The sequence below is a fragment of the Brachyistius frenatus genome, unplaced genomic scaffold (genome assembly GCF_029030835.1).
Source record: "Brachyistius frenatus isolate BFR_SWC_R1_liver_20210118 unplaced genomic scaffold, ASM2903083v1 Contig_35, whole genome shotgun sequence".
Lineage (NCBI taxonomy): Eukaryota > Metazoa > Chordata > Actinopteri > Embiotocidae > Brachyistius > Brachyistius frenatus.
The window spans coordinates 1,196,684-1,209,153 of NW_027210634.1; the positions used below are offsets into that span (position 1 = coordinate 1,196,684).

Below are 12,470 nucleotides of genomic sequence, written 5' to 3' on the forward strand. Positions count from 1 at the left end.
ATTATGATATGATTTGATTTGGGCAGTTCTGTACCAATCTTCGGTGGGCCGGATTAAAAAGACCGACGGGCCGGATGCGGCCCGCGGGCCGTAGTTTGCCCACCCCTGCTATAACATGTCGTGCGATATATGATTTTAAAAAAAAAAGTCGCCGAGAATACATTGCTATGCTATACTATGACTTTTAAAAACAAAATATTTATTCATTTATATGATATTTTGGACAACAAAACGTATGACTTTTTTTTAATTACATTTTGGACGACATGCAATGGTATGACTTTTTTATGATATTTTGGACGATATAGTTCTTTTATAACTTTTTTTTTCACATTTTCGACAACATACTATAGTATGACTTTTTGTAATTATTTTTGACGAAATACTGTATGACTTTTTTTATGACATTTTGGACGACATGCTTCAGTATAACTTTTTTATAACATTTTGGACGACATGCTACAGTATAATTCTTTCATCAGATTTTAAACGACACAATATCCTACACAGATGATAAAAATCCTGATACATACATTAAATATTTCTGTAAAAAATTTTTAAAAAACATGCATTTTTTTTCACGGTGTAGTTTCACACCGTTACTGATCTTAACCTATTACCACTGATTGCATTAAAAGATTAACAAGTTTGTTGTACCGGTCTAAAGCAGATTCTCTGCTATCTCACATCAGCAGTGTATTTGCACGCAGTACTCAATATTCCACAACAAAGTGTTTGATTAAGAGTTTTTATTACAAAATGTTACAAAACTAGGTAAAAAAAAATGTCTATTGGAGCACGGAGAAGTAACTAAAACACAATCATAATTTAAATAGATAAATACAGATGTCCACGTCTGAGGACACAGCTGCACTGATGCAAAAACAAACACAGAGACTTAAGTGGCTACTTTGACCTTTGACCCTCAGGGGTTTTGATTTAGATGTTGCAGGGATGATGTCATGGAGAAAAGGACCCCACCTCAGGTACTGTTACAAAATCAAGAATTTGACAGTGATTGAACAGGAAAAGTAATTAAAACCTGTCAGGAAAAGAAAATCACAAATGCTGCTCGAGTCACAGCGTAACGAGGACCGAGGCTGTCTGCCATCTTTATTCTTACGAACAGCAGCCGCCTGTCAATCTGTCAGTTTGTGTTATTATTAACTTGGCAGGAGGAGTCTCGAAAGAACGGCGGACATGTTCAGTGGTCAGTTCTCCTGGCAAGAACCTACGAAGGAGAAGATGGAAAGACATTTGTGTTATCCGCAGTGGGCAGTTTAAATGATCAAGGTTTTTGATATGTCTGAAAAATGTAGCAACATCCCCACAGTGTTTTTATTCAAATACTTTTCATTACTACAGCTTTGATGGTTTTGGATCTGTGAAGGTCCGCGAAGTAATTACAGACCATAATCTAATAAAACCCAAATGTGATAAAGCTCATAACACAATAAAACTCTGATAATATAATAAAAGGCTTCTCAGCCTCGGGGTCAGGATTCCTCCACAGGATGTTTGATATGCAAATGGGGATCTCAAGAAACTCAGTGGACGGATACAATTATAATTGATACACAATAATATACCAACATTTTATGACATTTTGAACAACATACTATATATATATATATATATATACGTCTCCTACACACCTCCTTTCCCATACATTTTCTGCTGTGATTATTTATATATATATATTCTTATATATATATATATATACATATATATATATATACATGTATGCATGTATATATATATACATATATATTTATGCATGTATACATGTATGTATAATCACAGCAGGGGAACCCCCCCCCAATGTCGATATCATGGTTATGCACTTGGATAAATCCTACTCGTTTTAGGGATCTCCCGACTTTTCTTTAAGCACCACAATAAGTGTGATATTCTTGAATTTTAAAGACAACTGTCGGACGGATTGTCATGAAGTTTGGTGCACAGGCACTTGGAATGAATCTTTTGTGATCCTCGAACTTTTCTTCGATCGGTTTCACCGTGTCAGATTTTGAGTTTGTACGTCACTTTAAAAAAAAAAAAAAAAAAAAAGAAAACTTTTTATGGCCAGAGTCCTGTGAATCTAATGACATTTCCCATCAGCCTCAGCTGTGCTTTGTTATCATGTCGTGATGAGGATAAATTTAAGAGCAAACATATCATTTCAGTTTGATCGTACTTTGATTTTTAACATTTAACGTATTAAGTTACAGCCAACAATATTATTACATTACGGGGATAAGATTTTATTATATTATTGGAATTTTTTTTTATAAATATGAGCTTCAACATATTTAAATTTTATTACATTATGGGGCAGTTGTTCGATTCCGAGTTTTTATATGGTCTGTTATTTTTTTGCTTTCCTGGGAAACAAAAGTTCCCATGGTGCTCAGCTAAATATTGGATTTTCCCTCCTCTTAAGCAGAGTCTTCAACTCCGAAAGGTCAAAGGTCAGCCCGTGGTCGCTCACATGTGCCGAGGCGCTCCTCCAGAAAGCCGATCTGCTCGCTGAGGGAGTCGATGCGGTCCAACTGCTGGAAGGAGTGGGACAACAGGGTGGTTTTCTCCGACGTGCCCTCGTCCAGCGACAGCGGGGAGAAGCTGCTGAAGGGCGCCAGCACCAGCTGCAACTTCTGCACGGCGGGGAGAAACAAGGAGGGCCGTCACTCAAAACAAACAAAAACAATTCACGCCGTCATATCTTCATTTGCTCTTTGCGCCGGTTTCATGAAACACGAGCAGGATTTTACGTTTAAAAAAAACAAAACATTGCGCTGGCACTTCAAAGAATCTCCGCTTTGGTTTTTATATCGTGCACGAGGAGCAGAGGTGTTCCCGGTGGGCGACACCGGGAGGTATCAGAGTGGGTGTTTGGTTTTTTTTGTTTTTTTGTATTTTTTTGTTATGTGTTTGAACATGTGCTTCCCGGCGTACCTTCTCCAGGAGCTCCACTCTGTTCCTCAGGCTCTGCACCTCCTCCGTCACGTTCTCCGCCGCGCCGAGACTTCCACCTGTGGGAAAAGCACACACAAAAAAAAAAAAAAACACAGACGTGTGCATCAGAATGCGGCGGCTACCGGGTTTGAGTTTGTGGGAAACCAAGCGAGGAGAGTGCGGAGAGAGAGAGAGAGAAAAGGGCTACGAGGCCCGGGTCAAAGGCGAGAGAGCGATGTACGGTCGACTCCCCTTTCTCAGATCTGAGAGCTCATGTCGCATCGTGCCTTCGTCGGTCCCCTCTCCGTCGGGTGATTCGTCGCCCGCTGAAACATTTCTCAACGATAAACCGGGAAGGGGAGGCCGAGGGGGGGAATTTAGGGCGCGGGAGGAGAAAGGGGGGACGATCTCGGGTATGGGAACGGCCGAAAAAAAAGATGATACACGGGCTGAAAGGGAGGTCACCAGAAATAGACGGGCAAACGTTCATCCCTTCCAGTGCATCGGTTACAAAGTAAGTGTCTGACTGCCCCTCCCTCCCTCCCTCCGTCCCGTAAGGACCCCAATTCGGGATGCAAAATCAAAGAACCCGCTTTTGCTCTCCGGTGGCGCCGAGAGAGGTTCAATCTCTCCCAGATGTGGTCCATTCCTGAGACAAGAGTTGAGAAACAGGGCTAAGGAGGAGAAGGAGGAGGAGGAAGAGGGAGGAGGAGGAAAAGGGGGAGTGGGTGGTGGTGGTGGTGGTGGGAGGGGGGTTGCGGGGGGGGGGGACTGGCGATGACCCCCAGCAGACGGGGTTGATGGAGCTGGAATGAGAACACAAGTGTTGGCCAAGAACAGAGTGAAACGAGGGGAGGCGAAGCGGTTTGCGGAGACGGAGTCCAAAGCTCTTGGCAGGAGCGAGAGCGATGGTCTACTTCTTTTTTTTTTTTTTTTTTTTTTTTTAAACAACGTGTTTATATTTGTAATCTGCATCAACAATCTCTCCGTCGTGTGCACATATATGAGCGAATGACGGCATGCAGCCGTGCAGGGGAAACCATCGTGCAAAAACATTTGGCATCTGGGAGGTCAAAAATTAGCACGTTCCAAACAAACACTTTCATAAAGTACAAAGATCCGTCGTTCTTTTGGCTTTGCATCTCCCTCCGTGCGCGTGTTGTTGTTTTTTTTTTTTTTTGGGGGGGGGGCTTTTTGCTGACTCGGCAATACTACAAAACTGTCATCAATCCCCATAACGTAGAGTCAAGGAGGGCGAACAGTCTCCCTCGTCAAACCGAGACGTTTCGGTTCGTGTGAATTTCCTCCTTTGCAGAAACGCTGATAAACAGAAAGGAGTTTGGAGGCCGGCCCGAAAAAATTTGGCAACCTTAAGATATTTCTTTTTCTGACACAACAACAGACAGTTTTTTACTTCTTTTTTTTTTTTACAGTTTGGTTGAAGTTGGGAGGAATCAGGAAAATGTGAAGTCTTCTTCAAGGTTTCTTGTTGCACAAATTCCCCAAAGAGCAATGACGCTGACACAGGAGAGGAATTAAAAAGAAATCACCTCGGGTCAACGACCACATTTGTAGACACGGAGGAGGTTGTATTGTTTTGTTGCTATGGTACGGGAGGCACACACAAAAGAAAGTGGACTTTTTTTTCTCGGTGAGAAACAACACTGCAACGTTTTTTTTGTTTTTTTTTAAGGGGAACCAATGGAGTGTGTGGGATAAAAAAAAAAAAAAAAAAAAGTCTATATTAGCACGGGAGCTCTATTAAAGGCAGATGTTTGCTTTACTTATAGGACTCGCAGGAGTCAACCGAGTCACTATCAAAGCCCGACCAGGTCCCAGTCTCGCCGCGCGGGGGCCCGGACCGCAACACATCTGTCTGGAGTCGGCACCAGTCGCAGTGCATTATTACTCACGGTACGAGTTGAGAGTGGCATAGCGCGTACCAAAAGTAATAATGGACCGCGAAGCTGGCCATGTTTCCCCGTCTTCTGTCCAGATAATGTCCTGCTGCGGAACACAAAATCACGTACGCTCCTACCCTGCTCCTTTACCTGCGTCAGTGTGACCACCCACGGTCTTTCGGAGGAGGAGGAGGAGGAGGAGGAGGATGTGGAGGATGAGGAGGAGGAAGGCTCTGACAGGAATGTCCGTCGCCGGTGAGCCTGAAGCCGTCTCTGCACGCACATCGGTAGCTGCCAGCGGTGTTCACGCACTGCTGGGCGCACGGCTGCCGCTCGCTGCACTCATCCACATCTGATCGACGAGAAGGACGTGAAAACTGGTGTCAACGTGCACGCAGAGACTCGTGTGTGTGCGTGTGTGTGTGTGTGTGTGTGTGTGTGTGTGTGTGTGTGTGTGTGTGTGTGTGTGTGTGTGTGTGTGTGTGTGTGTGTGTGTGTGTGTGTGTGTACCTGTTTGGCATTGGCGTCCCGTCCATCCCAGCGGACAACCGCACTGGTTGGGTCTTAAGCAGGTTCCTCCATTCACACATGGTTGTCCACACACAGCTGGAAGAGACGTTGAAAGATAATATAAGCATATATCTGCGTGTGTGTGTGTGTGTGTGTGTGTGTGTGTGTGTGTGTGTGTGTGTGTGTGTGTGTGTGTGTGTGTGTTGAGTATCAATTTGCTGTTGTTCACTTAAAAGAAGCTGATTCAGCTGGTTTGGGTGGAGATCGGCTATTTGAATAAATGCTGCTGAGCACGAGGAGCTCTCGGGACACTTTCAATTTGTCAAAGAAACTCTCAGAGGAAACAAGGTTGGAGAACCTCCCCCCCCCCCCCCCACCCGCCCACCCCACCCGGCATTTATTAGCGCTTCGTGGGAAACTACAGTCAAGTGGCAGTTAGCTTAGCTTAGCATGAAGGCTGGAAACACAGCTGGCCTTGCTGGCAAAAAAAAAAAAAAAAAAAAAAAAAATTCCCCCTACCGGCACCTCTAAAGCTCTTTAATGATCAAAACCTACTTGTAGTTTCTTCAATCTGAACAAGAAAATATGCTCGTTTGCCGAGTTTTTCCAGAGAGATGAACCTTTTTTTTTTTTTTTTTTTTTCAAATGTTAAAAGAATAGATCATTTTGGGAAACATACACGTTTGCTATTCTTGTTTAGAGTTGGATGAGAAATATTTCACGCCAACCAAAGCGTTGTAATACACCCATCTGTCCACAAGAGGACACCGTGTCAGCGTCACGTTTTGGCCTCACTTCGGCGTGAAAACCACACAGGTGTGTGAACGACCAGGGGTCCAAGCAGGAGGTCACGTGAGGGTGGGGGGGGGGGGGAGTACAAAAGTGATAAAGTAGGAAGGGAGGATGGGGGAGATTCGATGGATCAAACCCAGAATCAAAGAGACCGAAGAGTCTTTCTTCTCCAAACTCAAACCAAGTAGTTTTGTTTCGCTAAACCTAACCACGGGATTTTTTTTTTTTTCATGCCTGTGCGAGGCAAAACACAAACGCTAACACAGTATGCTGTGGTGGACCGACTTATAGGTAACTACAGGCGGACTGCAGGTAAAAACAAAATAAAAATCATTCACTCAAACTTTTTAGAAATGTCTTTAAACTGTGCAAAAACAAAGTGTAACGATAAAAAAAAAAAAGTTGCGAATTGACACGGAGCTATTTCTCGGCCGGGATCAGTGACTTTCTGGAAATTCTGTTGGTTATCACGTCCAGACTTTTTGTTTTGAACAGCTTTCTTAACCTTTATTTAACCTACAGAAAGAACTAATGTGGATGTGTCCTATTGTTTGTAGTTTTTATGCTGAACTCCAAGTGTGCGCAAGTGCGGACATGAAATCTCAAGCATGATTCCCACAAATGTCCAACTATTCCTCTAACATAAAAAAAAAAAAGAAAAAGAAAAGAAAGAAGCATCGCCCGCTCAACAGGCGCAGGGTGCGTTGCGCGTGTCCCTCCGAGTTACCTTGGTTACAGCTGCGAGAGTGAAGCCTCCTCCAGCCGGGGCAGCACTCCGGGTAGGGCTGCACCGGGGACGCCGCTCTGCTCACCTGCCGGTACGCCACCGAGTACGTCGTCCTGCGGAGAGACACAACACAGAAAGAAAATTTTTAAAAAATAAAAGCAGCAGCGGTTAAAAAAGGGGGGGGGGTGTTCCTGATTTTTCAAGCTGTCATCACTCTCGTGTGTGTGTGTGTGTGTGTGCGTGCCCGGCATTTTTTTTTCCCATGTTCTGATGAGAGGATGGGACCTCGGTGGAGGACTGAAACCACGGACCGCTGACTCCCAAAGAGTGTGTCGGAGACGAGAGACGGGTGGAGGGACGAGAAGCAGAGATTTTTGGTTTTTTTTGGGTTTTTTTTTTTTTTGCTGATGCCTGCCGAGAGCGTAGTATTTTTAGTTTGCAGGAGGGGGCTGGGGGGGGGACAGGGTGATAAACTGAGGCAAAAAAAAAAAAGAAAAGAAGAAGAAGCTAAAAAACAAAAGAGAAACCAACCAGAGATGTGTTGTCTTACGACAAAAAAAAAAAACAAAAAAAAAGGAACAAATGATTTCAATAACCTGAGGTCTGGTCACAGGAAGAGCATCCAAAAAAAAATTAAAAAGTAATTTTTGTTGCTGAGAGAAGAGTTAAAATAGATTAAAAATGAGGGAGGGTGGGAGGTGGGGGGGGGATGTAATGTAAAGAGGAGGATGAGGGGGCTGGAGGAGGAGGGAGGTGAGGGGGGGGAGGGGGGAGCAGAAAATATCCGAGCCGGAGAGAGATTGAGAGTGCGTAAGTATGGAGGGAGACGGAGTCCAAAATAAACAGGGCCACGGTCTCTGCGGGTTCATTTCCCGTAGTTGCACGAAAGTATTCGATATTTAGATTCCACCCAGCTACGTGCCGCCGTGACCCAGTTCTGCGCGTGTGCGTGAGAAAAACGTACATGCGGTCGTGACCCCTTCCTGAACATGTCGAGCGCTGTTTACCCCTCGATTAAACAAACATCTCGAGACGGTTTAATTAGAGCACCGTTCTGACTCCTCGACGACCTCGAAGCCGAAGACGTTCGCATTTGTTGTTGTTATTTGTGCGTGCGTGTGTGTGTGCGTGTGTGTGTGCGTGTGCGCGTGCGTGCGTGTCTCACTTGTACGTGCTGCAGAGGCGATGCCCCTGACACAGGGTAATGTAGGGCTTGTGCACAGGCTGGACATATGACTCTGTTGCCATGACGACGTTGTGACGGAGATCTCGTCCGCACGCCCTCCTCCTGCAAAAAAAAAAAAAAAAAAAAAAAAAAGATAAGAGATCAAACCATTAAAACTGACCCCGAAACACAAGACGCTCTTCCAAGTCTTTTACAGGTTGCGAATCGTTTCGAAAACAGTTTCAGAGATGTTTTTAAACACCGAGTGGCTCCCACTTCGCTTGAAAAACTCCAGATCAGAGCGCCTAAAGAAAGAAAAAAAAAAAAAAAAAGCCCCTGACCGACCCGTGTAATCACTCCCGAAATGTGTCAGAGTCGAGAGTTGATCTTTGACCTTCGTGTCGCCTCTCGACCTTTTAATTGGCTCTCAGTTTACTTTTGGTCTTTGCGCAGATCGAGTGAAAGCGACGAGATGAGGCCGCGTCTAACGGCCTCCGACACCAGCGTGGAGCTGCGGTCCCGAGACAGTCGACTCTTGACTGTTTTTTTTAAAAATGTCTATTTTTTTTTTTTGACCAAAGAGGTTGCTTTAAAAAAAAAAAAAAAAAAAAAAAAAAAAAACACAAGCAGGTCTAAACGACGACTGCAGCTGAGATCTGGTGGCTGAAGACGTTACGGGGGCCGCTGACCGAGTGACAGCCCATAATAAACGCAGGAAGAGCGCTGAGTGAGCTGTTACCCGTGGTGAGCGAAGAACTGGGGAGTGCCCATCACGTGAAGGATGAGGAAGGAGGAGGAGAGGAGCAGCGTTTGGTACATCGTCGTCCTCGTTCCCACGTTCGCCGGGTCTCTCACACTCTACTTCTGTACCAGTCGGAGGGAGGAGGAGGAGGAGGAGGAAGAGGAGGAGGAGGAGGAGGAGGGGGGGGGGGGGCGGGAGGGGGGGGTCCCTGTGGATTGCAGCCAGAAGTCTCCTCACGCAGGGTAGGTTTTCCTTCAGGAGGACGACCCCGGCTACCTACGAGGAAAAGAAACGTGACATAATTTATTAAAAAAAAATAATAATAAAGTAAAATGAAAAATCAGCACTTTTTATTTTTGTTATCACGAGCTACAAGATTCGGAGACTGCAGTTGATTCCTCTGCAGCCTTATTTCCTTCGAAGAGACAAAGCACCACAAGGATTGGACTCAGCTGTCAGACTTCCACAAGAGACCAGAGACCAGCGCAGATAGTTACAACAGATGAAAAAAATTTGATTAAAAGCAACGAGTGGATTTTTTTTAAATTTTTTTGATGTCTTAGATTTTGTACTGCTTTGGTCTCGTTCTGTCTGGATTTATTGTTCAATTGATATTTCTTACTTTAAGGCATTCCTACTTTTTTTTTTCCTCCCATTTTTCTTCCAAGAATTAAGTGTGTCTCCCAGATGAGGGACTTTTAAAAAGTCTTCCAAACAGACTTTTCGGTGTGGCAGTGATGTTTTTATGACCCGACACGCTGTTCGTATTATTCGTTCTTTAAACCGCCGGGGTTAGTTTGCTCCCACTGCAAACGTGGATTTAAACGCTCGTCTTCACTGCAGACGCTCGACTCTCCGTGTGAATTTAACGTTCCCTTCAAACGTCCCTTTTTAGAGGGACACTGCTCGGCAGACGTTTGGACCCGCCGGGGGCGCTCTGGTGCGCCGCCTACGGTCCTGATCTCGTGTCGGTCAAACCAGGCCGAATGCTCGCTGACCTGCGCCAGAAATGTTCACGTCTCGCACCACATTAGCTTGTTGCATACTGAAAAGGATTAAAAGGCCCGAGCCGCCCTTTTTTGCGGGCGAGGCCGTCAAGAGCGCGCGACGGTCGGTTTGGACCCGCTGCTGCTCCGACGTTGGCCTGCAGCTATGTTTGATAGTAAAAAAAAAATTTAAAAAAACAGGGGGAGGGGGGGTGAAATGTGGAACAGCGCGTTTAAAGCCGGCCGGGTGTGATCGCAGGTTTACAAGGGCCGCAGCCTTTGCCGGAAGAGTCCTCCGGTATCCTGGAGGTGACGCTGAGCCTCGGATGACAGCTTCGCATGTCTCTCCGATCCCCTGCTTGGCTCTGTGCCCAGAGACATGACACACACATCTGAAGCCTTGTGTTCATTCACAAATCACTGCAGTGAGCTGGACTCACAGTGCACTGTGTGTGTGTGTGTGTGTGTGTGTGGGGGGGGGGGGGGGGGGGGTCACTTTGAAGGCAGCGTGTGCGTGTGCGCGTGCGAGCATCGTGACATTGGCCAGTGAGAAAGTTGCTGCAGGGGGAAAACACTTGTCCGGAAAGTTAATACCAGGTGGGAACAGCATGGCATGACTGCATTTCTATTATGATGTTATTGGAAGACTATAAAAAATAAAAAAAAAATATTAAAAACATATTTCTTTTTTTTTTTCCAAAACACATTCCTACACAAGCCAACTAAGAAGAAATGTACAGATAAATGATGGATGTGTTGCCCAAATGATTCCTTATTTGGTTAAAATTGAATTTCATTTAAAAAAAAAAATAAATTAAAAAAAAGGATGTTTATAATCGAATCATGCGATTGCGTGGCTCAGAGCACGTGTTTGTATGCGCGTGCGATGGTGTTTTAAAAATAATTATAATAATTATCAGTAAAACGTCACGACCCGCCGACGCGTCAGGATTCATCGAAGCGTTTCTGAGAGTCGCCATCAGAGGGCGCTGTTTTACGGCGCCGTAAACGATACCGCCCCGAAAGCTCAGCGCCGAGACCGACATCCCTCGCATCTCTTTTTTTTTTTCCCCTCTCGCGCGCACGCGGAGTCACACGACACGCGCACGCTGATAACGGACAGTCATCCGAGAGAGAAGAAGAAATAAAAGCAAACACAAACCGCATTTTTTTTTTTTTTTACACTGAAAGAGCAGAGGCTCTGGGGGGGTGGGGGGGTGGGGATGCTGGACGCGCGCCCGCGCACAAGCCGATAAACCGCACGACCCCAAACTCCGGGGCGCATGCATGGAAACGAAAATAAATCACAAACCGTTTGCAAGTGAACAATCAGCCCTCCTAAGATCAAAATAGTCCTACACGGCGGGAAGTCGAGAGACGCCTCGCAGCTCGAGCGCAGTTGGCCCCGTTATATTCCGCCGTGAGGTGAAAGCCCAGCGAATAAAACTCCGCTACTAGTCAGGTTTCTCCTGCAGCTCGAGACTGTCAAAGAGCGCGTGGGGGGAGAGAGGGGGGGGGGGTGATGGTAAAGACCTCCTCCAACTCCTCCAGCAGGGTGTCCCGCAGTTCGAGACATGGGGGGGGGTGGTGGGGGGACCCGTGTGTGACGTCAGTACGTGGAGACTACACGGCTGCTTTTTTTTCTTTTCTTTTCTTCCATTCATTAACTACTGAAACACTTCACAAGCTGCTTGGCAGAGAGGACAGGTTTTGCATGTTACAGTCTGTCTTAAAAGCAATATCTAGTTACCCATAGCAACGGCAACCGCTCCTCTTCCTCAGGTGGGGCATGAAGAGATCTCCCCTTTCTGTTGTCTTTTTCATTTATGTGCTGCTGCTGCTGCTGCAGTGGATTAACTGCAACACAGAGCGGCAACTTTGAACCAAAAAAAGTCAGCGGCTTTGAAACCTCCTCTTAAACTGTTTTTTTTTTTTTTTGTCTCCTCAGACTTCTCCCAATCACCTTACGCATCACATTACAAATTGGGTCTCAAACCGGTTTCAGTGTTCACACGTACGAGTACTGTTTTAAGACAGACTTGAAAAGAAATGTAAAGCCGTGAAGGAAATGTGTGGAAATATTTGGTCAAATAAAACCGATTATAAACTTCAAATTGAAAGGTTAAGTTAAAAAAAAAAAAAAAAAAAAAAAAGACATTTGTACAGGTCCCACATCCTTGAATACGAACACAGGCCTGTAAAGTGAGTGGAAATCTTACCCTCGCGGTATGGGTTCGTCAGGTGCGTGCGCGTGCGCTGGCTGAGCGGCGGCCATGGGCACGAGCCGCCGGACCCGCGGTTTAGAGGGCTTCTCCATGGTGCCGCTTTCTTTTAAAAGCTCGAGTTCGGTGGTTTTGAATTTTTTTTTTAAAAAAACCCTCGCGGTCGATTCGAGATGCTCCTTGCGACTCGGCGGCCCACAAATGAAATGTCTTTGGGCGTATTTCAGTTGCTTTTTATGCAGAGCTTCCTGTGGAACGCAGGAATTGGATGGACAATCCCAAACCGGAATTCCTGTGAGTGTTTGCCGCTGATAAAACCCCTCTCCTGCACAAACACTCTCCATCCTGCTCAAACCGCTTCACGAATCTGATTTTGAAGCAGTTTTCTGCCCCCATTGTGGTGCGGACATCTTGAAGGGGGGCGGGGGGGTAAAAGTGCCTTCAGGCTTCTCACCTCGCGGCCTTCTGCT

At 45.7% G+C, this 12,470-nt stretch overlaps 1 protein-coding gene across 1 annotated transcript; it reads right to left on the reverse strand.

The window, feature by feature from the left end:
• Window positions 1–732: 732 nt before the first annotated feature.
• Window positions 733–12,189, reverse strand: egfl7 (EGF-like-domain, multiple 7). The gene is given in 10 exon segments (XM_069700871.1): window positions 733–1,231; window positions 2,492–2,654; window positions 2,956–3,032; window positions 5,007–5,037; window positions 5,039–5,208; window positions 5,367–5,462; window positions 6,886–6,998; window positions 8,051–8,173; window positions 8,790–9,068; window positions 11,998–12,189. Coding segments are annotated over 9 exon segments (873 nt in total). The 5' UTR covers window positions 8,870–9,068; window positions 11,998–12,189; the 3' UTR covers window positions 733–1,211.
• Window positions 12,190–12,470: the final 281 nt, after the last annotated feature.